Source organism: Rhizopus delemar, genomic scaffold (assembly GCF_000149305.1).
Source record: "Rhizopus delemar RA 99-880 supercont3.1 genomic scaffold, whole genome shotgun sequence".
Lineage (NCBI taxonomy): Eukaryota > Fungi > Mucoromycota > Mucoromycetes > Mucorales > Rhizopodaceae > Rhizopus > Rhizopus delemar.
In genome coordinates this window covers 1,233,615-1,261,508 of record NW_027137827.1, presented here as the reverse complement: position 1 = coordinate 1,261,508, position 27,894 = coordinate 1,233,615, and the positions used below count along the sequence as shown (strand labels likewise).

Here is a 27,894-nt window from a genome sequence, read left to right as displayed (position 1 = left end):
CACACACACGCACACAAAATTCATAATTCAGCGACATTACTTGTCTTACCGTGAACACTTGATTCTAATTTTAATAGTTCAGCGATAAAACCAATGTTGGGTGAGATGCTAGGTCTTGCCTTGACAAGTAATCGATAGGCTTGTTTGAGTGTACGATGTTCAGAAAGTATTAAATAAGCCAAGATGACGGCTGCAGATCTTGATTTACCTGCTTGACAGTGTACATAAACAGGATCTCCGTGTCTTTTTGCATTATCTATTTTTATTTATGAACAAACGCTCTCTTTTTTATATATTTTCGCTCTAAAATTTACTAATGACATTCACAGCCTTTTTTAAAATATCTTGAACATCTTTCATGTCTAAAGTGTCTCTGGCTGGTATCTTTTTATAAACAAACAACTCCTTCAGTCCAGGTATATCGTCATCACATTCCTCTGCCATGTTCAATATCCATCGAATCGATCTAGACTTGAGCAGCACAAGCTGTCGACTTTCTGTGATCTCTGGACCAAGGTATAAAAAGTCACTGACGATTTCCGAAATCACAAAACTCTCTTGCTGCTGTTCCTTTCTTACGACTGAACCGCGTCTTTCGGTATCCACAGCAAACAGACTTGCTCTTCTCTGCAGTGGGCTTTTGATGGGATAAGTTAGATAGTGACAATCTGTGTCCCATGCTTGAAAAGCATTAAATCCATGATGAAGCCAATAGACTTCATGATCTTGTTGTGCAAGGACATCGATCAAGGTCCAAGTCACTTCCTGTGACATGGCATCATCGTACACGACAACTGAGGTATAATCACCTGTGGTGATGAAGTGGTCTAGATTAAAGTGAGAGATGACTCCACGTTGATATCGTTTGACGAGTAAAGTGGGTAAATCAAGATGGATCGAGTGACGGATATGACATGCGTCGTAATCGGATATGGGTCGCATATCAATCATCAGTGGTGGATCATTGTGAGCAAGTCGTTTCCCTAATTCGGATGGCTCCATAGGTTTTGCTCTTGAATTGTTGGCATCAAGCGGCATAAATGAATACTTTATAAAACAAAACCAAAAAAAAAGAAAAAAAAGAAAGAAAGAAATGTAGAAAAGAAAAGAGAGAGAGAGAGAGAGAAAAAAGAAAAGTTAAAAATAAACTCTTTTGACAATGTGACAATAACATTATTGTATGTATTTTTAGATTCATTACGTAAAGAAAAAGAAAGCTTGAGTTGTATGTATTTGTATGTATTCGTATGTGTGAGTGTTTTTTTTTTTTTTTTTTTTTTTTTTTTTTTTTTTTTTTTATTATTTTTATTCTGGTGCATGATTAGTGTTATTTTGAGCTATTTTAAGCTGTTCACGTAAATCAGCAATCTTATTTGTCTGCTTTTTAACTAATTCCATTAATTGTTCTGTACGTAATTGATATTGTTTTAATAACTGTTTTGTATGTTGTAATTCATTCGAGAGGTTTTGAACATAATCATCATCCATACTCGATGAAGAAGCCGTAGTGACTGTAGACTGTGTAACAAAAAAGATGACTATTTATCAGATTCTCCTCTCTTTTCTCTTCTTTTTTTTTTAAAAAATAGTTACTTACAGTGGGTGTTTGATAGGTATTTGTGGCTGTATTTGTGGCTGTACTGGTGGCAGTCGACGTGGTATATTCCATATTGGTATTGTTATTACTATTAACAGGATCATAAAAGAAGTCTACAGGTGCGGGATACATTGCTGTAGACTGTTCATTATTATATCGTAAACCAAAAGCCTGTTGTTGTTGCTGCTGCTGCTGCTGCTGCTGCTGTTGTTGTTGTTGTGAATAAGATATATTAAATGGTTGGTTATTATTATTGCTATTATTATTACTACTGCTAGTAGAAGGCGTTGGTGTGAAATAAGGCGTTTCCATGGTAATACAGCAAAAGACTCGGTTTTTTTTTAAAAAAGAGGGGAAGAAAAAGAAGAAAGAGGGCAAACAGTTATTAAAAGAAGGTCAGAAGTTACACAATAGACCACTCAAATCAACTGCGCTTCCGGGTAACATGAAATAATCCGCACTTTTTACTTTTCTATTTTTATGTAAAAACTTTAAATAATGTGGAGGACGAAATAGATTAAAAATAAAGGCAAGGGAAGAAATTGTTTTATTTTTATTTTTTGAATGAAATAAGAAGGAAAAAAAAAAAAGTTTCAAACATTGCCCTGATCGGTCACTCGCATCCCTTTTTTAAACTCCATAAAAGAAAACTTTATTCATTACATCGATAAGAGATGGGCTGTGGTAGCCTTGACAACAAGAATGCTTTATATTCGTTTTCTATTAAAAGCTGTTGGTAACCTATTTTTGTCTCTTTTAATACAAATAACCTTGTCTCGATCCTTGCTGTTGAAAGTCCAATCTTTTTGAAAAATATCTTGCTTTATGGTTACTTTGACTTACAGGTTCCTGTTGAGTTGTTATTCTCACGAGTTTTTTATTACTTGAACGATCCAATAGATGAAGCCGACCGTCGATGACCAACGAATTCTTTTTTCTTTCTTGGATTGAAGCCAATAATTGTTTTGCTGATTCGATCACATAAGGTTTACTTGTCTAATAAAAAATAAATAAAAGAGAAAGAGAAAGAGAGAGAGATACTTGCAGTCTGTTCAGTAGCGGGATTATCCATCATCAAGCGGACTTGATCAGAAGCAGGTTTACTGCTATTTTCTTCAAAAGACCGCCTCTTTTGATTCAGAAAAGATTGATCCAGACGTCTTTTAGCTAAAATATTCCGAATTTTCTCATTTTCTATCACTGGTGGTTTACTGCTATTTATTCTTTTTTTCAAATCTTGTAATTTTTTATCACTTTTGTATCGTATTTTACTAGTAAATGTTATTAATCAAATTTAAATATAAAACAATTCACCTTTTCAAAGTAAATTGAGTCATTGGAGAACTGGAATAGTCTTTTAATAAAATTGATTGTGTATCAAGGAATTCTTTTAAATCATTCGATTCTAAATCAATACATTCATCCTCACCAACTAAAATGTACATGAACAACGACATTATTTATCAATCAACATAATTACCATCATTGATCCTATTAAATAACATCACACTTTCACATCTTGAATCTGGCCTTTCATCACAAACAGAAGATGTAGGTGTCAATAGTTGTTGACGTACTAATCTCCATTCATCTTCATTCACATTTAAATCAATAACGTCATTAATATCAAACGCATAATGAGACATGAAAGAAACAAAAGAAATACAGAGCTCTTTATGTCAACACTACATAAATTACCCCTTGTTTATATTTTGTATACAAACGATCTTTTGCAAATCATAATCTTCAACTTTACTCTTACCATTGAAACATAATCATTTCAGATAATCTTACTGTAAATGCCTCTCCTTTTGTTCATATCAAAGAGTTTATCAATAACAATGAACATAGTCAGTGGCTAACTTCTCAGTAGTAAACAAGAAAGAGATGACTACTATTCCTATTTGTAAAGTACTATTTCATATCTCATTATTTTTACACAATAGACTTTTAATGGTTATTTATTTATTTTTTGATTTTGGTAGACTTGGGATTTGCATATTATAATATCTTCAAATCAGTCCGCTCTTTAGCTAACCTTAATTTGGTAAATAAATAATAAACAAATGATCAATTGTAATAGTCACAATGCAAAATAGCCAGGTCGTGCTCTTTTATCTCAAGGTTAACCTATTAATCATACTATAAACATGTATTACTTTATTACAGCATAGACAGTCACTGTCTTTTGTAGATCAAACTGTTGTTCAACGCATTAACATTGAGAAATTTTGTTTTTGATGGTTTTGATTAAATGAAGCATACAGTTCATTTGATAAATAGAAAAAAAAAAAAAAAAAAAAAAAAAAAGATTATTTCCACACACACACACACACACCTTATTTTTATATTTATAACAATAAGTACATCAAATTCATATCAATTTGATAAGTTGAAGTTTTTATTTATTTATTTTTGCTTGGTTCAAATTGATTACAGGAACCAATCTTTGCACTTCAAAAATAAAAGAGAAAGCTTAGAACGTGTCATTTACCATTCACCGTCCATGATGAGAAGGTTTCGCAATATTGTTAATGCCAAACTATAAACAAAGGATAGCTCAAACATTTACCAAAAAGAAAATACTCAATAAAGCCATGAATCAAGTTGGCCTCCTTTTAAATTTGCAAAAGTAATTTTGAGAAATCAAAATATATTAAAACAAAGACGAAGCAACTCATTGTAGCAAAAACGATGTGCTTCGGTTGTGGTTCATACCATTCTTAAAGTAAATAAGGTTTCTTTTGTAAAACGTTATAAAGAGCACATTTTGAGTCTCAGTTTAGCAACCTAAAAGACAAATTGGGAAGTGCACTTTACGCTAATTAGGAAATCTCGTGAAGTTATTTTTGATACAAGTAACCAACCTGGGCTCATTTAGACATTAATCATGCCATATAATAAAAAAAATTAAAATGTTTATAATAAAGATGAGTTGATATAAACTTAACTACAATCGGTTGACAATGTATTAAATCATATATAATCAACTATGTGTTTTACAATATCATTATATTCTTTACGGCATTTTTCAGTTCATATTGTGCTTTCTCAATCGATTTTTTTTTTTAAAAAAATTTTAAAGATTGCTTACTCATAAAAACCAGTTGAGCGTGAGATGTTTAGTGCATCCGTTTGCTTGGACCAGTTTAATGCAAAGCAAATTGAAGGAAGACTAAAGAACCCCTTCGGGATCAAGGGTAAAAAATGAGAAGGGAAAAAATTACGGTTTTATCAGTGTTTGGTGTTTACAAAAAGCTTAGGAAAGACTGTGGTACCAAAGCTCTTTTTATCAATAAAAAACCGTGCGATGGCATGACAGATATGAAGCCTGATATAATGGATGACCTGAAGAGTCGTTCAATGAAAGTATTGACGACAATATCTGGTTCTTCCTCATGCTTAAGGTTCTCATAGTGTGGAGCACGTAGCTACCTGGATCGAGATCTTAAGTTTCTAACTGTGAACAGAACTCTGCTTCATAAACATTCTGGATGGAAATGGCAGCTAAATTTCGGTCAGTGTAATGAATATTGTGAATTCGGTTACGGTTGATGTGCAAAATGTAAAGTCTGGCATGTAACTGGCTGATGGGTAAGCGACGTTGGACTGGTATATAAAGGTATTTAAAACCTTGGTTGGCTGAGGGACAGCAATAACTTGACTCGTAAGAGGGTGACCACATATATGCTTTACAGTCTTTGGCGTAGAATCGGTTGAAGGAAGGGCATTTCTTGGTAGGTTGTGGTTGCCTTTGTGACAGGGTAGTGGGTGGAGTAAAAACCGTAGTTGAGGATTCCATTGTATAACTCTGGGTATAGGTAGCACGAGTATGCTACTCGCGGAGAGTTGCGTTTTATTCTTTGAATTATTTTATTTCTTTTCTAGCTTCAGCTAGTTGAACCTGTAGTTGGGCTAGCAACATCACATTCAAAAAAGGTTAAGTGCTTTCCAAATAAATAGAAAGTGCAAAAAAAAATAAGAATGTGCAAATTGATTGAAAAAAACACAATATAAATTCAGTTCCAAATATGTTTTACAGTACATCGTATTGAGGCTGTTGTCGTTTTATTTTAATCCCAGTCATTGTACCATCAATTGTACTAAAAGTTGAAGATGCTTATATTAAGTGTAACACTTTAAAATGTTGTACTCGAAACAAAAAGAGAAAACCAGTTACTCTTACCATAGAATCCCAAGTACTTGATTAAAAAATAAGAAGAAAATAATACAAGTTTTGTCAATTGAAGGATAGATTTACTTTTTTTTGTAGAAATTAAATATACTTTCTGCAAAAAAGAAGAAGAAAAACATATAAACTTGAATTTGTGTAACTTTAATAAATCAATTCAGCTCATTTCTTTTCATTCTTGCTTATTTTATCTCTGGGTTCCCCCCCCCTTCTCTTTCTCTCTCTCTCTTTCCCTCTCTCCTCCTTTTTTTTCTATTAAAAATGTTTAAAAGTAAAAAGAAGAAGCAACAGCAAAAGAAAATTATTGAAGAGCCGACAATACCCGAAGTTAAACAATATCAGATCTTGGACGACATTCCACTTGCTCATGACTTTCGCTCTTCGACCATCTTACCTCACCTTAACACAAACATTGACGTAGCAAAGATAGAGCCTCATTCACCTTCAATAACTGACAGCAGTAAATATTATGAACAAATAGCTGCTTGGAGACATGAAAAAAATCAAAATAGATATTCAAATGGATTATTTGGTGGAAAACACAGAGGAAGACCTAAATTAGAACATAATAATAGACTTGTTTCAGAAGAACAAGAGATAGTAAACTTTTTTTTAATTAATGAAGCATTAGTGTAACTTACTTTTTTATATAAAAGGAACAAGAAACTTACTTGTATGAACCACAGTCAGAAGAAGAAGAAAATTATTTTTTTCAAGATTTTTCTGCTGAAAACAAGGACACTAAAAAATCAAAGCGACGAGTAGTAAAAAAGACTTCAACATCACAGCAAACAAAACCATTTAATCTATCTTCTTTTGCACAAGATTTACATGACAATCGCCTTTCCGTTATCCAGTCACGTCAAAGTAAGATTGTCATGACTGAAGAAGATGAAAGACAATTGGAAAAATTATTGGAAAAGAAACGGTTCGAAAGCTCTGAATCACTCTTGATGCCACCATTACCCTCATTCTCTTTAGTAAAGTCTCAATCAACACCAAGTCGTACTAGTATTGCTGTGGTTGAAGAAGAAGAGATTGTGCCTCAATTATCAAGAGAACATTCCGCAACACACAGTTTTACAAGTACATCAAGCACTGTTTCAAATAAAGAAGTTAGTGAGAAACTAGGTACAACACTTTAATATCACATGAATTTGAGTCTAATTGATTGCGTTTAAAAATAGAAATTGATGATGAACACATACTCGATTTAAAACCAGCCAATTCTTTCAGTAGCACTCAACTAGATCGTTCTCTTTCAAATGCTAGTGTAAAAAAGAATCAACTAGCAAGAGTTCCTTCATTCAGTAGTATCAAAAGCAAAGAACAAACACTTACAAGGTCACCCTCTATAGCAAGTATCAGAAGCAAGGATCAAAGGTTGATGAGATCTCCTTCAATGGCTAGTATCATAAATCAAGATCAACGATTAACAAGATCTCCCTCTGCTACCAGTCAACTAAAGAAATCTTCTTCAATAGCTAGTATTGATCCACTCAAACGATCCATCTCTACAGCGAGTATAAAACAAAACATGGATCAATTCAACAGATCAAATTCTACCTTGAACATTAAGCGTTCCCCTTCAAATGCAAGTATGAATGAACCAATACGGTCCAACTCGACTAGTAACACCAAGTCTACATTTGAAACCATTGAAGAGGAGCAACAAGAGCATCAGCCAAAGAAATCGACTAGCACAGATCTTTTAAAACCTATTATAACAAATGAAGCACCTGTACTGAAGACTACATCCTCAAGAAGCTTGTTCGGCAGCTTACGTCAAGTAAGTCGAAGTAAGACAACAACCTCCGCCACCTCTTCTTTCAAGGGGCTTGTTCGCAATCTAAGTCAGGCCTCTCACAGACCATCGAGCACCAATAACAACTCTGGTATGTCTAGGGCAGCCATGGCCGTCCTACAGCACGAACAAAAGAAGGACGAGGAGGAAAGGCCAGAGGGGAAGCAAGACGAAGAGGAAAAACCACGAGCAAATAGTCGCCTGATCTCCCAGTTGATTTCAAAAGCAGCTAGGCACAAAAAGAACACAAAGATTGTAAACATGAATGAAGACAAAGGTCGAGCCAAGGTGGTGCGAAGGACAATCATCTACGTTCAACCAGATTCACTGAATGGCGCGTTAAAAGCAGCCGAAAGCAAGGCGTCATCTGAAGACGAGGCATCCAAGGAATATGTGACGGCAACCAAAGTGGTACGTCAGACATCAGTTCGCAAACGTGTCGTGACTGACAGACAGCAAGATAAGAAGAGGTGGCAATTACAAAGCATGGATGAGAGTGAATTTTTATCGGTCAGTGATGAACAGCAACCCAAGGAAGATTATTTAGAGGGAGTTGAACTTCGAGAGATGAGTGATGGATCAGTTGTTTGGGGAATTGTGAAGCAGCAGGGTAACCGCAAGAGCTTCTTTGCACCAAATCAAAATAATATCTATGAACACATTGAAGATGAACTAGCACCTCCACCGATTCCTAAACGATCTCCCAAGAGACAAGCAGATAAAAGTGAGACAACAGATATTTATTATTCGGATGAAATGACTTTACCCAATTTATTAAAGATGATGCAACAAGAAACTCATCCTGGAGATGAGCTTTCTGTAGACGATCAATTGGATGAAATGATGCGTATTTTGACCAGCCAGTAACAATAATTGATATGATAACCATTTTGCTTATGTAAGATTACAGTCTATATTTCAAGCATTCGGAAATTTTTTACCCTATTCACACTTGTTCCCTCCTTCTCCCTTTGTCAATTGTATAAATAAAGCAAAATAACCGAGGCAGCTTGCTATGTATTATTAAACTAAGACATTTACTAAAGTTTCTATGTTATTAAAAAAGTATATGGTTTATGTATTTTGTATAAAACTTTTTCTTTTTCTTTTTCTTTTTTCTTTTTTTATTTATTTATTTATTTTTTTTTTTAATTCAAGGTACGGAGTTCAGTTTAAATAGCAATTGGTGATAGCTTTTTATGCTAATGATGTATATCAGAATGTCCTTTTTTTTTTTCTTGCTCTGAATTCTTGTATCCTTCTTTCTTTCTCTCTTTTCCTTTTTCTCTTCTTCTATTTAAAACCAAACAAAAAAGATAACAAATCCATCGCTATCTATTTATCTCCGTAAAGAATTAAAAGAGAATGAAATTCGGAGACCATTTATCCAGTAGAATCTATCCACCATGGCACATATATTATCTTCAATACAATGAACTTAAACTGGAAATGAAACGACGTCAAATGGATCACCAGTGGAATGACATGGATGAGGCTGAATTTATCAGAAAGCTCGAAGCTGAACTTGTCAAGGTCTATCGCTTTGTCGAAAAGAACATTAAAGATCTCAACAAACGCTGTCTTCAAATCGAGGCCATCGTCCGAGGGTTGATGGCCAACACGACCAAAAACACGCGACGTTATGATGAGGAAGCTGACCGTCTGACTGAGATTTTGTTTGACTGTAACGACATGTCGAAATTTTTGCAATTGAACGCCACTGGTTTTGAAAAGCTCGTCAAGAAGCATGATCGATATACTCACATGCGATTGGTTCCAACCTTTAAAAAAGAGATGCTCTCTGAATGGTCCCTGGATCGACTTACGCTTCAGTTTGATGTCTTGGTTGTCAAAATCTCAGAGTTGCATGATATCTGTCAGTTGCACGGAAACCCTCGTCAGACGTATAACTACGTGGATCAGACGGCGTTTGAAAGAGCAACAGCCAAATACTGGGTTCACCCAGACAACATCACTGAAGTCAAGTCGATCATCTTATTTCATTTGCCTGTTCATGTCTTTAACCAAAAGAAGCAATATGAGGAATCTGATATGGCTGTCTCAAGTGTCTACTTTGACAATCAACAATTGGGTCTTTATACTGGAAGATTAGAGCGTGAACCAGGTGCGGAAGCTATTCGGTTGCGTTGGTATGGTGATAATGAAGAGGACGTCTATGTCGAACGTAAGACACACAAGGCTGCTTGGCTTGAGGGTAAGTCTGTCAAGGATCGATTTAGAATCAAGCAGGGCTTGGTGAACGATTATTTAATTGGGAGATACACTGCAGATGACCTTGTAGAGGATCTTCGCATGAAGGCAAATGGAAAAGCAAGAAGTGAAGCTGTTTTGGAGGAAAACCATTTTGTGGCGTCTGGTATTCAAGCATCTATAAAGAAGAAATCACTTCAACCCATGTGTCGTGTGTTCTATAATCGTACAGCCTTTCAGTTACCTGGTGATCAGCGTTTGCGTATCAGCCTTGACTCCAACTTGACTTTTATTCGCGAACAGGGTCACACACAAGCTCACTGGAGGCGTAAAGATGTTGGGATTGATTATCCTTTTCGAAATGTAGCAGATGAAGATATCTTACGATTCCCCTATGCCATCTTGGAAACCAAATTACAAACTCATCTAGGCCAAGAGTGTCCTGCCTGGCTTACATCCCTGATCGAATCCCATCTGGTTTATGAGGTTCCTCGATTTTCAAAATATATTCATGGTGCAGCCACACTGTTCAAGAAAAATATCTCGGTTGCACCCTACTGGTTAGAAGAATTTAGTAAAGATATTCGAAAGAAACCCATGGCCAACATTGGCTTATCAAGATCACAGAGCTTCAAGCCCTTGGTTAATGGACATCACCGCCAATCGCTCTTAATGATGTATGAAAGAGAAATGCAAAAACCAGGACGAAATATGCCCAAAAGCAAAAGTCTAGCTGATCTTTTTAGTGTCTCAGGGTCGAGTAGAAGACATGATAGACAGCATTTAGCAATCGAAACGGGGGAGATGGCAAACAGTAGGAATGCACCAAAGGATATCATGTCTCGAATATGGAATGCCAGTACACCACGATTGACAAAATCCTTTCTCAAAAAAGGTAATGAAACACCTCTTTTGCCTCGTACACGCAGCAATCTCGTTAAAAAGATTGAACCCAAAACATTCTTTGCAAATGAGCGTACATTTATCTCTTGGCTTCAATTTTGTGCTCTCTTACTAACCGTGGCATTGAACTTGTTGAACTATGGTGACTTGATTTCACGAGGGATTGGCGCTACATTTATTGTTATCGGTGCTGCTCTGTGCATGTAAGTATTTCCTCTCCTTTCCTCTTTCAATGTGTTATTCATGCATCTCTCTCCCTTTTTTTAGATATGCGCTGATTCGGTATCAAATCCGATCATGGCAACTTCGTACAAACCGTCATATTATTCGTTATGATGATATCTGGGGCCCTACCGTTTTGTGTATTTTACTGGTTGTTGCATTGATGGTTAACTTTTATCTTCGTTTTTCAACTTTAAGTCCTACTACTTATGAAGATCTGTCGACAGATCAATAATAAAAAAATAAAGTATGAAAAAAGAGAAAGAATTTAGAAATATTTTCTCTTCACTTTCCTTAATCGTATACAGCATATTCATCCCCTACACAAAACAAACAAAATGACCCAATCAGATATATAAAAAATTAAATGTGATTAAAAAGGAGATGATTTAAAATAAAGGGGAAAGGGATACAGAGCTATACACGCTCAATAGTTTGGATCTGCACATCATTTTTTTTTTTTCTTGTTCTACTTTCAACTTTTTTTTTTTATTCATTATTTTTTCTTCAAAATGAAGTTTGCGCTTTATTTGTCACAGCATATTTACTTGCCTTGGAAGGATGAATACATTCAATATGATCAGCTAAAGCAATTTTTAAAGGATAAACAATCGTGGACATTTGAAGATGAAATGTATTTCACTCGCCACAAGATTGATTCAGAGTTTGAACGTATCAGTCAGTTTATTGAAACCAAGATGAAGCAACCCAAAGGACTTCACGAAGCACGGTTACTTTTAGACTTTATCCACTTGAATACGTTTGGGTTTAAGAAAATTTTGAAAAAACATGACAAGTGGACAGAGTTCACCCTTGAACATCGATTTGCTGGATGGGATCGACATATCGCTGAACTTCATCAAATCCTTTGTCTAAAATATCATGAAACATCTTATTGGATCCACCCTGATAACCTCAAAGAATTAGAATCTATTCTTTTATTCCACTTGCCCAAAGAGGAGGTTCAAAATGTTCAATCTGTTTACTTTGATTCTCTGAATGATTTTCAGCTTTATTCTGATGTGCTCAAAAAGAAAAAAGGTGCAGAATTAATACGAATGACGACGTGGTAAATTCAATTAGAAGTGATTATAACTGTTTATAACAAAGAAAAATAGGCACAAAGCAGAGAATCCTTTGTCTATTGTTCTGTTTGAACAAAAGGAATTTGAAGAATTTGAAACAATATCAGCCACAAACAAATCATTCTACTTGAAGCCCCATCTCGCAGATAAATATCTGAGAGGAGAATGGACTCCAAACGACATTCTAGATGACCTCCAGCTTTATTTGGACCAGAATAGTCTTAAAACAACAGTCTCTGTGGCATCTACAATATCTAAATCGATTCAACAGACACAACCCATACTACGATGTCACTATCAAAGTACACTTTACAGCGCTAACCCAAACCATATCCTGACCTTGAAAACCAACCTGTCTTTTTCCAAAGAGATTAATAGGCATCCAACAAGTCAAGGCGATCAGCATCTGTTTCCCTATGCAATACTCAAATTAAAAAGTGCAAAGAACGAACAGATACCAGATTGGCTAAGTCATTTAACTGACCACAGCAGGTTGATATACAAGGTTCCCTACTTTGAAGAATATCTGCACGGAATGTCATGCTTCTTTCAAGACAGATTACCACTATTGCCCTGGTGGCTCAACGAGTTGAACAAAGATATCCGCAAAGGATCTCTGGCTTCACTTTATCTGGACGAAAAAGAACAGCAAGACTATTTGGATGATGACATCAAAGAGAATCTCTTGTCTTCCTCTTTGACTGTGACAGATCAAGAGCCCAGACGTATCAGTAAGCAAGGATACTTGTTTACTAGTAACATTGTTACAAGAATCAAAAATATGAAATCATTTGGTGAAGATGCACCACCACCGGTCTACGGCCCCGACGATATGAACATTTTCAAGTGGCTCTATGCCAAGTTTACAAACGACAAGGAGTTCCTTTCACCTGTCTTGCCTAATCAAGACCCTCGCATCATGTCCAAGAAGACTGCACGATTAGAGCCCAAGCTTTTCATGGCCAACGAAAGAATCTTTATGTCTTGGCTACAATTCTGCGCATTGCTGCTCACCCTGTCACTGGGTTTAATCAATTTCGGTGACCAGACCTCACGCATAAGTGGTGCGCTTTTTATCATGATTTCTATCACAGTGTCAGCCTACTCTTTGCTTCGTTATCAATACAGGGCCTGGCAAATTCGGTTTCGCAGTAATATTCGATTCGACGATATTTATGGCCCAGCTGGGCTTTGCTTTATCTTTGTGCTTGCAGCAGTCATCAATCTTGGATTACGTATGGATCATCCAGTAGAAGGTCTTGTGAACCCGTTTGGTAAGACATTGAATGAGACCAGATTTAATTTGACTGAGCATAATACAACATTTACTCCTCTTTCTTCTGTTGATGATAAAGCATTAAATAAACATGTATCAAAACATAACACAACAAAAGTAAATAAATACGGAAAAACAAAAGAAGACGAAGATGAAGATGAAGACTAATAATAAAAATTCATTTATACTTTATATAAAAAAAATAATCCCTTTTCCTTTACAATTAAGAGAAACTTGGCAAATGTTACTGTCACACAGATATATCAGTTATTTTTGGTGATACAGTCAGGCTTATGGAAATTGGCGTTTTCTAAAAAATAATTGGCCGAAAGTCAAAAAAAAATTGATCGGATTTTAACAAATAAATGTCACAAGGTTAAATTACTTTTGGTACCCACAATGAGAGAAAGAGTAGCTATCTTGCAAGCCCAATTCCTCTTTCGTACATTATCTTTACCTGAGGACACACTGCTGTATCGCTTAATGCCACATATACAGTACACCAGAGGTCATCAATGGTATAAACTATCAAAAACTGCTCTGTGGAAATTGATGCCGCCGACAATAGCCGACTTAGATACCCGAGGCTTTAGAGCAATAAAAAAGAAATTCCTCCACTCTAACCTTGAAAAACAGATCCAAGGTAAGAACTCCAGACTACTATCCAGCTGTCGACCAATAATGACTCTCGAGCCTATCTTGTGGCTACCAATGACTCATGAAGAAAGAAGTCGATGTATACGATGGCGCCTTGGTTGGTTGCCAGGTGGTGCTCCCAAACCCTGCCCTTACCAACCCAACAACAATCTATCAAGACGTCACGCCATCAGCTGCCTCAATATGCATCGCCGTCTCTGTATGCCTGAAACAATAGCTGACCCTATATCCTTCCTTTTGAATATGCTTCCGACACGCACATTTGTTCCTTCTAGCATTGCTTTGTCCTGGACCTGTCGATGGCCCGTTATATGTTCTATCCTCCATGAATTAGATCAACTACAACACTATACAACCATCCCGTGCAAGACACCTCATGGCCAAAAATTAATTGAATGGCTGAAACAATTCAACTAACTTCGTATGTCTCTTTATGCATCCTACTTTCCTTTCTCATTTTTTACCCTTGAACCCGAAGGGGTTTTTTCTAAACATCACACCTCCAAACGGATTGATCTGGTTCGGGCGGACACTTATTTGTTTTATTTTTAGCGCTCAATTGGACCTTTAATAAAATATAACGTTTAAACAAATTACTTTTGGCACAAGTTGGTAACTAAAATTAGCCGATGTTTTTGGCTTTTTTATAAAAATGTAACATAACAATAATTACATTCTTTTATAAAGATGGACAAGAAAACCTTTTCAATGAACACGGAGGAAAAGTTTACGATCCAGTGGAAGATTTTTTAACACAAATTGACGATCCCAATATAGTTCTTGAAACAATAACTTACTTGAGTGCTAAACGCTCCGAAAAAGCTACTGGTGAACCATCAGTTACGAAGCCGTTGAAATCTAGTAATTTGACTAAATCAACCAAGTTATACAGTATTTATAGTGATACGACCAGAGAATCGTTTATCGACCGTATGCTTGAGCAACCGCAAGAGTGTGTTTTAGTGGCTAAAGTTGCAAGAGAACTCAACGCGAAGTATCGTACTGCACTGAATTGGTGGCACATTTATAGAAACGGAAGGAGTGCCGTATAAAAATAATGAAAAAAACAGTGGTCCAAAAAGCTCACTTACAACTGAGAATAACGAGTACATTACTAAGCTACTTGACAACGACCCTCAGATATTTGCGGACGATATAATAAATAGCTTGACTGAACAATTCGAAGGCTTCACCATTTTATTTTTGAGCTCAATGGACGTCGTCCTCTACGCCGTCCTTTTTACTATTAAATTCTGAGTTTATTATTTTTTTTTTTTTTTTTTTTAAAGTTTTATGGCAATGAGCATGTAGCAACGAAGTGTGCAATTTTGCCCGAGCCAGTTATAAATGTAAGAGAATAAAAACCTTCTTAGGGGACAAGAAGGGAAAAAGGGAAAGAAAAGGAAAAAGAAAAGAGCAAATTATTTGAAATATGAATAAATATAAGAGGAGGAAGAAAGGAAAAGTATAAAGAAACACAAATTTAATACAAACCCAATCAAGTACCAGAAAGACTCACACTATTACTTGGATAACCAATTCAACAGCTTGGCACCAGGATCAACAGGAGGAGGAGGGCATTCATCATGAAAATAATAATCCAGTTCATGGGGAATCGTACAAAGGATAGGCCATAGAGTAAACCAGCTATGAGAAGCAGTAGGACGAGGTTTATGTAATGGTAACAAATTAAGATCGTCCTTTTTACAGTGTTTTTACTTGGTTTTCGGACTTTGTCAAAAACTTTTCGGGCGTTCTCGATTTTATTTCGGACGAAGTCACTTTTATTTTTGGACATAGTCAACTTTAATTCCAGATCAGAGTATTTTGTATTCAGTTGAGGTAATTTCAATTTCAGGCATCTTCTGTTTTTTTTTTCGGAAAAAGTCTCTTTTCAAACCTTTTTTTTTCCGTATCTTCGTCCCCTCTTATCTGACAGATAATTATCGATAGATGGTTGGTAGTGAATAGAGTTCATATCGTGTAAACTTCAAGTGAAAAGAAGGGGGCAAACGAATGTCAATAGGTCTCAACTTTATTTTATTGTGTCTGAATTACAAAGAGACCTTTATGGTTATCAGTCGGCAATGAAAATCTTGAGACCATGTCTCATGCTGATTTAGTAAAAAACAAAGGCAATTCCTACTTGATAGCCATCGTTCAAAACTACAAGAAAAACATTCCAAACTTCTCTTATATTACCGTAATGATCTAATTGTAGATCCAGCTCTCCAGATACCAATGGCAAGAATTAAACGGTCTCGTTGCGTGCAATGGCGACTTGGCTGGTTACTTCTTGGAATCAATTATAATAAAAACTATATCAAATACGAGTATAATGTATCATTATAACAAAAACACGGCAATCGTAGGTATAATATACATAGCAGTGATAAAGAAAAAATAAGTAGCTAATCATTATATTTTTCAAAGGTCTGTAGTTCATTAATCTTATCTAAAGAATATTTCAACCTTTTTCTTGTTTCTTCCAAATCTCTAACGGCCTCTTTTCTTTTTTTTTTTTCAATTACACGATAAAGTTCTTTTTCTTCTGTCAAAATACTCTAAATTCGTGTTCTTGTTTGTTCTATTTTGATACCATGTTCTCTTTCCAAGTCTCTAACTGCAGAGCAACTGGATAAAGCCAACAGTGCACTCCCTCCATACATCAGTTATAGAAACAATATTGCGGCTGAGAATAGAAAGACATGGAAAAAGATGAAGTGTCTTGAAAAAGGAATGAGAGCGGAAGTTTGGTACAAGAAGAGCAGTTCAAGTGTACGCCATAGGGATAACAGAAAAAAACCGAGGTTGATGATCTCTTGACCATAGCCCATAATACTTGTACGTCGTAAATTCAGTGTATTTTTTGTGGTGTTAGGCAAGTGCCGTTTGTTATTGAGGATTCCTAGTAATGATTCGATATCTCTCAGTTTGCAGTGTATCTCATAGAGCGGGCTCTCTTATCATAACAGAGTCTTATGGCTTCCTTTCTAAATTCAGATATGAAGACCTTTGTGAATCCTTAAAGCCATATTTCAATGAAGACGTTAAAAGTTCACTATTTATTTATTAATCAATAATATGATTTTTGGCTAAAAGTTCTTCTTTTGTTGTTTGAGCTTTTAGCAACAACCGCTTTCAGTACTGGTGTTCGAATGACTGGCGAGTGGTATGTGTTTTCGGTGCAGATATTGTTGTTTACGCAACCAGTAAAAAAGATAGCAACAACATCTAAAAACTCGTCAAAGAAACCCAAAAAAGAAGGAAGCTCTGCTATTGACGCTGGAAATCGTTGGTGCCATATTTCAGTCATTGTGCAGACACCATTGAAATTTTGAAAATATAAAAAGTTATGTTGTTGCCAACTGCTTGAGCTGCCATTGTCATTTTTAATCTATTGGCATGAATGGCGTTTTTGCAGAAGATGCCAAGTCTGTACAAATCAAGATTGATTTTCTGGATAAATTTTGACTGGCAAAGTGGTTTAACTTCTACAAAGCCAACTGATTTTGAGGCCACACTAAAGACACCATCAGGACGTTTCTTGGTAATATTGATACTTTGTTCACTAGATTCTTCCGTAGGTACCCCAGTGAAATCAAATTCGACTGGACAGTGGCTGTCCTGCATATCCTTAAAAGCTGAACGAAACACCGTCAACAAGTATCTTGAACATAACTTAGTTTCAAGAACATCATTCGATGGTGATTCGTAAGGTAGTTCTTCAATACACCTTTGCAGGTATTTAATCAACTTTTGACCGTACTGGTCTAGTCGAGAAATATACTGCTGTATTCCTGTTGCTGCATCTACCCTCGTAATTTGGTCGATCTGTAGACATTTTACAATATCCAATAACTCCATGAGGATAACTCTTGGGAATTTGCGGGTATGCATTCCTAGACGTGTCAACATCTGCCATCTGATATCCTTGGCAGATTTCTGCAAGAAACAGTTGTCGCTATATGGATTTGAACTCCTTGTTAGCAATACAATGGAAGAAAGACCAAGCAAATGGTGGGTATGGCTTTCTAATGTTAACTTGCTTGATTTGATATGATCCAAAGCAAATGCATACATTTGTTCAATAATTTGTGATAAATTAAGATCGTCAACGAAACTATCATCTTTCTGTTGAATTTCATTAAGTAAAATTTGCAGTCCTTCAATTGTTTGTATTTCAACAGATGTATTGGTGGTGGTGATGGCGGTGGCGGTAGTAGTAGTATAAGTGCTGGTGATGACTGATACATCAGCAACTTCTTCGAGATCGTTACCCTCGGTATTCCTCTCCTTACGTGCTTGCCAATAGCATTTTGCGTCTTGTGTTCGTTTCCAACTATCATACTTTAGTTTAAGTCTGTCTGACACTTCTTCGTTCTCTATCCAGTAATTAATAATAAGTCTGTATCTGTCAACAGCTCTAGCTTTTGTATAATCATTGAAAAAATTAAAAAAAGTTAAATGATCAAAGTCATTTGTCAAGTTATTAAGGACGTATGAAAGTTCAGCAGGAGCTTTTCTAGATTTTTTAAATGAAACAGATAACATTTACGAAAGAAAATAAACTATTAGGATGGTTTGCGACTGTAGCAGTGAAATGGAAATCTAAATTTCCTTGTCAAGTTCATATATTTATAACCAGCCCCTAACATAGCCCCTAACTGTTACAAAGATCTTGAGACAAATGTGATCATAGACTATCCCCACTTCAAATTAAACAATCCTTTCATATAAATTGACCTGATCTACTTGCATGTCTTTTTAAGATAGGGTAATTATACGGACACCATTTTTTCTAGGCCGATTTTTTTTTAAAAAAACCCATACCCCCTTTACCACTATTATTTGGCGTATTTGTTTATTATTTTTATTTACTACGCAAATATCTGTTTCAAGTATACAACTAGTACACATTTTTATACAAGTTCACTTTTTTTCATGAGACACGATAACTAATTGTATATGACAGACATGAAAACTAGTTAAACGTTACCTTTCTACCATTATTTACATATAAATCCACTTTAAAAGGTAAAGATAAACATACAGAACGCCTACCTCCTTAAAGTCAGGTGCTTGGCCACTCAATCCTTGGGTGTGTTGTACAAAAAACTGGTGATCATGACGTGTTTTTTTTTTGGTTGGATACACGCAGAATTTAAAAGAAATTTTTTTTTGCCTTTTTTCTCTGTCTTCATAATTTGGATTTGGTAAGTTAATTTATATTAATTTACTCAGTAAATGGGAGAAACGCACATGCCCGAGATGTAGTAGGCCTTAGCTTGGAAAAGTCCTCGTGCTTTTCTTTGAGACTCTGTGTCGAATCACTTACATGGTCAAGGGAAACTTTAAGTGAACTTGGCAGCCTTCTCTCCCTGTCTTGTACAAGTTTACTGATTTTTTTTATAGGCTAAACTCGGTATAGCTAAGCATAACGGTTTAATAGTATAGAAAAAGCCTCCTTTGGGCGTAATATTTTCCAATAAAAAAAATTCCTTGCAAATTACTCTATACTTTTGCCCCTTGTCTCGTACAAACTACATTTTACTTTATGCTTACTTTTTCTTTTCAATCTTTAACGGATACATTTTCAAACCTGAAACAAATAATTGTACTATTAAAGTATGTTGTAAACGAGTAAGCCAAACATGAAGGCAGATGGGCTCAACAAGATTTAGATAAATTTTCCTCTAGAAGAACACAATGATAAAAATAGATCAGTTTGTTGCAGTAAATGGGTATGATAATCTTTCAACAACTCCAAAAAGTAGACAAACTAAAAGATATACTTGTCTCTCAAGAGCATCTTGAGTGTTAGTAGTAGACACCATCGATCGAAATAGCTCATTTCATAAAGAAGTAGCGAGCCAATGCAGACATCGATTATATTATATTGAGGTACGGTGGGTCAATCTCACACAAAGTATAAAATCACCCCAAGGCCAGATTCAAGACCAGAACCTCATAAATAAGGTTGTAACAACAAAAGAACGATAATTCTTCAAGAATTCACCTCAAGTGCGGGGTTCATCAATAACAAATTGAATTTGTTTTGTGCACAGCGGCGTCAATATCTATCGATGAACCACTGAACCACCACACATTTTTAATGAACCACCTGCGTAGATAGATGAGCCTGCGGTGATCTAAACATGTGAACCTTGAGGCTTAGAAAGCAATGAACCTTGGGCCTGGATACTAGTGAACCACCTCTACTATTTTTTTATAGGCCTTTCCCTCTTAAAGCACACAGTTTCGGGCCATTTAATCGCTATGAGAGGCATGTATGTTGCCTTTTGTTAATTGCTACCGGATTCCTGTCCCTTTTGTAAGGGGATTTCCTTTTTTTTGGGATCATTAAGTGTATTAAAAGTGCTCAATATATCAAAAGATTTATTGTATTAGCCATCAAAAAGTGGGAATAGCAGAGGTTCGTCCAGAAATGGAAGTTTACAAAAGAAGCTTTCGGGATACATAATAAAGAAACTCAGTGTATAAAACTAGCGGCCACTTGGCCCACTCCCATGATTACTATTCCGAATTTGCCCTTCAAGAAAACATCAACACGAACAATGCAGTTCCTTCGTCTTGCTTTTTTTACAAGGTCCCGCAGGCACAGGAAAAGCATTCGTCTACAACACTTCGTGGCAAAAGAAAAGTCGTTTCTCACGTTGCCTCTTCCGGTATTGCTGTATTACTGTTATCTGGTGGGTGTACTTTCCATTTTTTTATTCAAAATACCTTTAGATATTAGTCCCAATTCATCATGCTCTATCGAAAAAAATGAAGAAATAGCTGAATTTTCATCTAAAAGGGGTCTGCTTATATATGGGATGAAGTACCCATGCAAAACAAGCTGTAACTTGAAGCAATTGATTTAAAATTACAAGACATTCGTAATAATGAAAAGCTATTTGGTGGTATTCCTGTTGTCTTTGGTGGCGACTGTGCATAGATTCCTCCCATTGTAAGAAATGGCCAAAGCACTCAGATCGTAGATTCTTCCATAAAGAATTCTTACATATGATCAGGATATACAATGCTAAAATTAACAATTAACATGAGAGTGCAAGGTACCTCCTCTACTGATCTTTTATTCAAAAACTGGTCATACAACCCCTATTTTCAAAATGCCACAGTTCGAGTTTCACCGTTTATTTTCAGAACAGTCGGTTTCAACCTTCCCATTAACCGGGTATATCTTACAGAAAAGTTATCAAATGCTATACAAGATTCATCTGTATTCGCTATCTCTGCCATTTTAACAAGTAGAAACACAACAGTCGATTCAATTAGCTCTTCAGTGCTGAATTTCATGCCTGGCGAAATATTTAGCCCGAATTCGATTGATAAAGCTGATATAAGCAATTGCGATGATACAGCAAATGAAGAACTGTTTCAAGTATCAACAGAATATCTTCAAAGCTTAAATCCTAGAAACTATCCTCCTTCATAACTCCATCTAAAAACAGGTGCTGTTGTAATTTTACTTCGAAATATCAATGTTCAAGCAGGTCTCTGCAACGGCACAAGGCTAATCGTCAAAGAAATTTGATCTAGAATCCTCAAAGTTGTGAAATTAAACGGCACAAGAGAAGCTACTTCCGAAACACACTTTATACCTAGAGTAAATCTTTCATCTTTGCCAGGCCAGTATTCATTCATCATGACAAGAAAACAGTTCCCTATAAAGTTATGCTTTGCCATGACGATCAACAAATCGCAAGGCCAATCATTGAACACTGTTGGTATCGACCTTCGTTATCCCGTGTTTGCACATGGACAAAATTATGTTGCATTTTCAAGATTAACTAACTATAAAAACATAACCGTACTTTTAGACGAAGAAAACCAAGAATAGAAAATGTAGTATATCCCGAGCTATTATTATAATAAAAAAAACTACTCACAGTTTAACTACAAAATAAGTATTCGTTTTTAAAGTTGACATCTCATTAGCATTGCAACAAGCTCATCTGATTAGCATTGTAAGAGCATTCCCAGCAGTTGACTCTAAACTCTAAATTTAGAGAATAATTTAGAGAAAAGCGGACCCAGCAGACACTCTAAAAATACAGAACCTCAAAAAAATTGACCAAAAACTCAATATTTTGAGATTCGGAGATAGACACTCTAAATATTAGTGCAACGCTAATTTAGTGCCTGAATTCTATTTCTTAAAATAAAAAAGCACAGCTTCTCTATTACTCTACTTTGTTTTTTTAATAACAACAGCTTTTACAAAAACATGACTACCTCCGTTAACATGAACATTGCCAACAAAAAGAAAGGTCGTAATTGGTCTCATGAAGAGGATAAACAACTCTGTTTGTCCTGGCTTCATGTATCCGAAGATTCTGTATTTGGAGCTGATCAAACAGCTGAAACTATGTGGCAAAAAAATATGCAAGGACTATCATTCGATTCTTCCTGATTCAGGAAAAAATGAGAAGCCTATGGCTTGTCGCTGGTCTCAGATCAACGCTGACGTAAGTAGTCATTCTTTTCTTCGACAGCTTTCAAGGTTCTCATGAACAACTCTCGACGCGTTCTGAACCTACGTCTGAAAACATGGGCAGGATATCTTGCATTTTCACCAAAGTAGTCCATCATAAGTCTTGTATGACCTTCCAAAGGATCTCTTGGAATAACCCGTCGTCCTACTACAGAGCCACCTCTTCTTTTTTCCTGCCATGAAGAAAATTCTTCAGTAATAATATCAATAGCAAGGAAGGTTGCGATATCATCCTCTTCGTTTTCTTCGCACTTTTGGCGCTTGCGGTTTCCATCATAATACCTGGTAAGTTCGTCTTCACTATCACTCTTAAGTAAATCTTGCAAGTTGCTCATATTGTATATATACAGTAATTTATTTTATAAAATAAAAGAGTTGAATGAATTAGTATGCATGCAGCCATATCCCAAAAGGGGTATGCTAAGCTTTTAAAGTCGGTTTTTAGAGAAAAATTTAGAGTCAACTGCTGGGAATGCTCTAATAAAGTCATCGCCCGAAGGGCCAATTTCCCCCGAAGCGCAGCGAAGGTTGGAAATTCCCGGAGTGGGCCAAGTGGCCGCTAGTTTTATACACTGAGTTTCTTTATTATGTATCCCGAAAGCTTCTTTTGTAAACTTCCATTTCTGGACGAACCTCTGCTATTCCCACTTTTTGATGGCTAATACAATAAATCTTTTGATATATTGAGCACTTTTAATACACTTAATGATCCCAAAAAAAAGGAAATCCCCTTACAAAAGGGACAGGAATCCGGTAGCAATTAACAAAAGGCAACATACATGCCTCTCATAGCGATTAAATGGCCCGAAACTGTGTGCTTTAAGAGGGAAAGGCCTATAAAAAAATAGTAGAGGTGGTTCACTAGTATCCAGGCCCAAGGTTCATTGCTTTCTAAGCCTCAAGGTTCACATGTTTAGATCACCGCAGGCTCATCTATCTACGCAGGTGGTTCATTAAAAATGTGTGGTGGTTCAGTGGTTCATCGATAGATATTGACGCCGCTGTGCACAAAACAAATTCAATTTGTTATTGATGAACCCCGCACTTGAGGTGAATTCTTGAAGAATTATCGTTCTTTTGTTGTTACAACCTTATTTATGAGGTTCTGGTCTTGAATCTGGCCTTGGGGTGATTTTATACTTTGTGTGAGATTGACCCACCGTACCTCAATATAATATAATCGATGTCTGCATTGGCTCGCTACTTCTTTATGAAATGAGCTATTTCGATCGATGGTGTCTACTACTAACACTCAAGATGCTCTTGAGAGACAAGTATATCTTTTAGTTTGTCTACTTTTTGGAGTTGTTGAAAGATTATCATACCCATTTACTGCAACAAACTGATCTATTTTTATCATTGTGTTCTTCTAGAGGAAAATTTATCTAAATCTTGTTGAGCCCATCTGCCTTCATGTTTGGCTTACTCGTTTACAACATACTTTAATAGTACAATTATTTGTTTCAGGTTTGAAAATGTATCCGTTAAAGATTGAAAAGAAAAAGTAAGCATAAAGTAAAATGTAGTTTGTACGAGACAAGGGGCAAAAGTATAGAGTAATTTGCAAGGAATTTTTTTTATTGGAAAATATTACGCCCAAAGGAGGCTTTTTCTATACTATTAAACCGTTATGCTTAGCTATACCGAGTTTAGCCTATAAAAAAAATCAGTAAACTTGTACAAGACAGGGAGAGAAGGCTGCCAAGTTCACTTAAAGTTTCCCTTGACCATGTAAGTGATTCGACACAGAGTCTCAAAGAAAAGCACGAGGACTTTTCCAAGCTAAGGCCTACTACATCTCGGGCATGTGCGTTTCTCCCATTTACTGAGTAAATTAATATAAATTAACTTACCAAATCCAAATTATGAAGACAGAGAAAAAAGGCAAAAAAAAATTTCTTTTAAATTCTGCGTGTATCCAACCAAAAAAAAAACACGTCATGATCACCAGTTTTTTGTACAACACACCCAAGGATTGAGTGGCCAAGCACCTGACTTTAAGGAGGTAGGCGTTCTGTATGTTTATCTTTACCTTTTAAAGTGGATTTATATGTAAATAATGGTAGAAAGGTAACGTTTAACTAGTTTTCATGTCTGTCATATACAATTAGTTATCGTGTCTCATGAAAAAAAGTGAACTTGTATAAAAATGTGTACTAGTTGTATACTTGAAACAGATATTTGCGTAGTAAATAAAAATAATAAACAAATACGCCAAATAATAGTGGTAAAGGGGGTATGGGTTTTTTTAAAAAAAAATCGGCCTAGAAAAAATGGTGTCCGTATAATTACCCTATCTTAAAAAGACATGCAAGTAGATCAGGTCAATTTATATGAAAGGATTGTTTAATTTGAAGTGGGGATAGTCTATGATCACATTTGTCTCAAGATCTTTGTAACAGTTAGGGGCTATGTTAGGGGCTGGTTATAAATATATGAACTTGACAAGGAAATTTAGATTTCCATTTCACTGCTACAGTCGCAAACCATCCTAATAGTTTATTTTCTTTCGTAAATGTTATCTGTTTCATTTAAAAAATCTAGAAAAGCTCCTGCTGAACTTTCATACGTCCTTAATAACTTGACAAATGACTTTGATCATTTAACTTTTTTTAATTTTTTCAATGATTATACAAAAGCTAGAGCTGTTGACAGATACAGACTTATTATTAATTACTGGATAGAGAACGAAGAAGTGTCAGACAGACTTAAACTAAAGTATGATAGTTGGAAACGAACACAAGACGCAAAATGCTATTGGCAAGCACGTAAGGAGAGGAATACCGAGGGTAACGATCTCGAAGAAGTTGCTGATGTATCAGTCATCACCAGCACTTATACTACTACTACCGCCACCGCCATCACCACCACCAATACATCTGTTGAAATACAAACAATTGAAGGACTGCAAATTTTACTTAATGAAATTCAACAGAAAGATGATAGTTTCGTTGACGATCTTAATTTATCACAAATTATTGAACAAATGTATGCATTTGCTTTGGATCATATCAAATCAAGCAAGTTAACATTAGAAAGCCATACCCACCATTTGCTTGGTCTTTCTTCCATTGTATTGCTAACAAGGAGTTCAAATCCATATAGCGACAACTGTTTCTTGCAGAAATCTGCCAAGGATATCAGATGGCAGATGTTGACACGTCTAGGAATGCATACCCGCAAATTCCCAAGAGTTATCCTCATGGAGTTATTGGATATTGTAAAATGTCTACAGATCGACCAAATTACGAGGGTAGATGCAGCAACAGGAATACAGCAGTATATTTCTCGACTAGACCAGTACGGTCAAAAGTTGATTAAATACCTGCAAAGGTGTATTGAAGAACTACCTTACGAATCACCATCGAATGATGTTCTTGAAACTAAGTTATGTTCAAGATACTTGTTGACGGTGTTTCGTTCAGCTTTTAAGGATATGCAGGACAGCCACTGTCCAGTCGAATTTGATTTCACTGGGGTACCTACGGAAGAATCTAGTGAACAAAGTATCAATATTACCAAGAAACGTCCTGATGGTGTCTTTAGTGTGGCCTCAAAATCAGTTGGCTTTGTAGAAGTTAAACCACTTTGCCAGTCAAAATTTATCCAGAAAATCAATCTTGATTTGTACAGACTTGGCATCTTCTGCAAAAACGCCATTCATGCCAATAGATTAAAAATGACAATGGCAGCTCAAGCAGTTGGCAACAACATAACTTTTTATATTTTCAAAATTTCAATGGTGTCTGCACAATGACTGAAATATGGCACCAACGATTTCCAGCGTCAATAGCAGAGCTTCCTTCTTTTTTGGGTTTCTTTGACGAGTTTTTAGATGTTGTTGCTATCTTTTTTACTGGTTGCGTAAACAACAATATCTGCACCGAAAACACATACCACTCGCCAGTCATTCGAACACCAGTACTGAAAGCGGTTGTTGCTAAAAGCTCAAACAACAAAAGAAGAACTTTTAGCCAAAAATCATATTATTGATTAATAAATAAATAGTGAACTTTTAACGTCTTCATTGAAATATGGCTTTAAGGATTCACAAAGGTCTTCATATCTGAATTTAGAAAGGAAGCCATAAGACTCTGTTATGATAAGAGAGCCCGCTCTATGAGATACACTGCAAACTGAGAGATATCGAATCATTACTAGGAATCCTCAATAACAAACGGCACTTGCCTAACACCACAAAAAATACACTGAATTTACGACGTACAAGTATTATGGGCTATGGTCAAGAGATCATCAACCTCGGTTTTTTTCTGTTATCCCTATGGCGTACACTTGAACTGCTCTTCTTGTACCAAACTTCCGCTCTCATTCCTTTTTCAAGACACTTCATCTTTTTCCATGTCTTTCTATTCTCAGCCGCAATATTGTTTCTATAACTGATGTATGGAGGGAGTGCACTGTTGGCTTTATCCAGTTGCTCTGCAGTTAGAGACTTGGAAAGAGAACATGGTATCAAAATAGAACAAACAAGAACACGAATTTAGAGTATTTTGACAGAAGAAAAAGAACTTTATCGTGTAATTGAAAAAAAAAAAAGAAAAGAGGCCGTTAGAGATTTGGAAGAAACAAGAAAAAGGTTGAAATATTCTTTAGATAAGATTAATGAACTACAGACCTTTGAAAAATATAATGATTAGCTACTTATTTTTTCTTTATCACTGCTATGTATATTATACCTACGATTGCCGTGTTTTTGTTATAATGATACATTATACTCGTATTTGATATAGTTTTTATTATAATTGATTCCAAGAAGTAACCAGCCAAGTCGCCATTGCACGCAACGAGACCGTTTAATTCTTGCCATTGGTATCTGGAGAGCTGGATCTACAATTAGATCATTACGGTAATATAAGAGAAGTTTGGAATGTTTTTCTTGTAGTTTTGAACGATGGCTATCAAGTAGGAATTGCCTTTGTTTTTTACTAAATCAGCATGAGACATGGTCTCAAGATTTTCATTGCCGACTGATAACCATAAAGGTCTCTTTGTAATTCAGACACAATAAAATAAAGTTGAGACCTATTGACATTCGTTTGCCCCCTTCTTTTCACTTGAAGTTTACACGATATGAACTCTATTCACTACCAACCATCTATCGATAATTATCTGTCAGATAAGAGGGGACGAAGATACGGAAAAAAAAAGGTTTGAAAAGAGACTTTTTCCGAAAAAAAAAACAGAAGATGCCTGAAATTGAAATTACCTCAACTGAATACAAAATACTCTGATCTGGAATTAAAGTTGACTATGTCCAAAAATAAAAGTGACTTCGTCCGAAATAAAATCGAGAACGCCCGAAAAGTTTTTGACAAAGTCCGAAAACCAAGTAAAAACACTGTAAAAAGGACGATCTTAATTTGTTACCATTACATAAACCTCGTCCTACTGCTTCTCATAGCTGG

The 27,894-nt window shown here is 35.8% G+C and overlaps 12 protein-coding genes across 12 annotated transcripts; 7 read left to right on the top strand and 5 right to left on the bottom strand.

Annotated features, from left to right (window-relative positions):
- Window positions 1–20: 20 nt before the first annotated feature.
- On the bottom strand, window positions 21–1,002 carry RO3G_00502 (uncharacterized protein; the record flags this gene model as incomplete). Its single annotated transcript, XM_067655093.1, has 2 exons — window positions 21–256; window positions 315–1,002. The coding sequence occupies 2 exons, from the start codon at window positions 1,000–1,002 to the stop codon at window positions 21–23; spliced, it is 924 nt and encodes a 307-aa protein (XP_067511194.1).
- A 303-nt stretch (window positions 1,003–1,305) lies between these two features.
- RO3G_00501 (uncharacterized protein) lies at window positions 1,306–1,909 on the bottom strand (the record flags this gene model as incomplete). The annotated part of the gene is made up of 2 exons (XM_067655092.1): window positions 1,306–1,518; window positions 1,598–1,909. 2 exons carry the CDS (start codon window positions 1,907–1,909, stop codon window positions 1,306–1,308), a joined length of 525 nt encoding a protein of 174 aa, XP_067511193.1.
- A 676-nt stretch (window positions 1,910–2,585) lies between these two features.
- On the bottom strand, window positions 2,586–3,243 carry RO3G_00500 (uncharacterized protein; the record flags this gene model as incomplete). The annotated part of the gene is made up of 4 exons (XM_067655091.1): window positions 2,586–2,593; window positions 2,639–2,820; window positions 2,912–3,029; window positions 3,078–3,243. The coding sequence occupies 4 exons, from the start codon at window positions 3,241–3,243 to the stop codon at window positions 2,586–2,588; spliced, it is 474 nt and encodes a 157-aa protein (XP_067511192.1).
- Window positions 3,244–4,715: 1,472 nt separating this feature from the next.
- On the top strand, window positions 4,716–5,014 carry RO3G_00499 (uncharacterized protein; the record flags this gene model as incomplete). Its single annotated transcript, XM_067655090.1, has 2 exons — window positions 4,716–4,797; window positions 4,836–5,014. 2 exons carry the CDS (start codon window positions 4,716–4,718, stop codon window positions 5,012–5,014), a joined length of 261 nt encoding a protein of 86 aa, XP_067511191.1.
- Window positions 5,015–6,050: 1,036 nt separating this feature from the next.
- On the top strand, window positions 6,051–8,460 carry RO3G_00498 (uncharacterized protein; the record flags this gene model as incomplete). Its single annotated transcript, XM_067655089.1, has 3 exons — window positions 6,051–6,389; window positions 6,446–6,920; window positions 6,977–8,460. 3 exons carry the CDS (start codon window positions 6,051–6,053, stop codon window positions 8,458–8,460), a joined length of 2,298 nt encoding a protein of 765 aa, XP_067511190.1.
- Window positions 8,461–9,042: 582 nt separating this feature from the next.
- RO3G_00497 (uncharacterized protein) lies at window positions 9,043–11,164 on the top strand (the record flags this gene model as incomplete). The annotated part of the gene is made up of 2 exons (XM_067655088.1): window positions 9,043–10,910; window positions 10,975–11,164. The coding sequence occupies 2 exons, from the start codon at window positions 9,043–9,045 to the stop codon at window positions 11,162–11,164; spliced, it is 2,058 nt and encodes a 685-aa protein (XP_067511189.1).
- A 397-nt stretch (window positions 11,165–11,561) lies between these two features.
- RO3G_00496 (uncharacterized protein) lies at window positions 11,562–13,458 on the top strand (the record flags this gene model as incomplete). The annotated part of the gene is made up of 2 exons (XM_067655087.1): window positions 11,562–11,998; window positions 12,048–13,458. The coding sequence occupies 2 exons, from the start codon at window positions 11,562–11,564 to the stop codon at window positions 13,456–13,458; spliced, it is 1,848 nt and encodes a 615-aa protein (XP_067511188.1).
- A 231-nt stretch (window positions 13,459–13,689) lies between these two features.
- On the top strand, window positions 13,690–14,910 carry RO3G_00495 (uncharacterized protein; the record flags this gene model as incomplete). The annotated part of the gene is made up of 3 exons (XM_067655086.1): window positions 13,690–13,933; window positions 14,635–14,808; window positions 14,849–14,910. 3 exons carry the CDS (start codon window positions 13,690–13,692, stop codon window positions 14,908–14,910), a joined length of 480 nt encoding a protein of 159 aa, XP_067511187.1.
- Window positions 14,911–17,259: 2,349 nt separating this feature from the next.
- RO3G_00494 (uncharacterized protein) lies at window positions 17,260–18,501 on the bottom strand (the record flags this gene model as incomplete). The annotated part of the gene is made up of 1 exon (XM_067655085.1): window positions 17,260–18,501. The coding sequence occupies one exon, from the start codon at window positions 18,499–18,501 to the stop codon at window positions 17,260–17,262; it is 1,242 nt and encodes a 413-aa protein (XP_067511186.1).
- A 2,512-nt stretch (window positions 18,502–21,013) lies between these two features.
- RO3G_00493 (uncharacterized protein) lies at window positions 21,014–21,409 on the top strand (the record flags this gene model as incomplete). Its single annotated transcript, XM_067655084.1, has 1 exon — window positions 21,014–21,409. The coding sequence occupies one exon, from the start codon at window positions 21,014–21,016 to the stop codon at window positions 21,407–21,409; it is 396 nt and encodes a 131-aa protein (XP_067511185.1).
- A 917-nt stretch (window positions 21,410–22,326) lies between these two features.
- Window positions 22,327–22,803, bottom strand: RO3G_00492 (uncharacterized protein; the record flags this gene model as incomplete). The annotated part of the gene is made up of 2 exons (XM_067655083.1): window positions 22,327–22,340; window positions 22,515–22,803. 2 exons carry the CDS (start codon window positions 22,801–22,803, stop codon window positions 22,327–22,329), a joined length of 303 nt encoding a protein of 100 aa, XP_067511184.1.
- A 2,180-nt stretch (window positions 22,804–24,983) lies between these two features.
- Window positions 24,984–26,225, top strand: RO3G_00491 (uncharacterized protein; the record flags this gene model as incomplete). Its single annotated transcript, XM_067655082.1, has 1 exon — window positions 24,984–26,225. The coding sequence occupies one exon, from the start codon at window positions 24,984–24,986 to the stop codon at window positions 26,223–26,225; it is 1,242 nt and encodes a 413-aa protein (XP_067511183.1).
- Window positions 26,226–27,894: the final 1,669 nt, after the last annotated feature.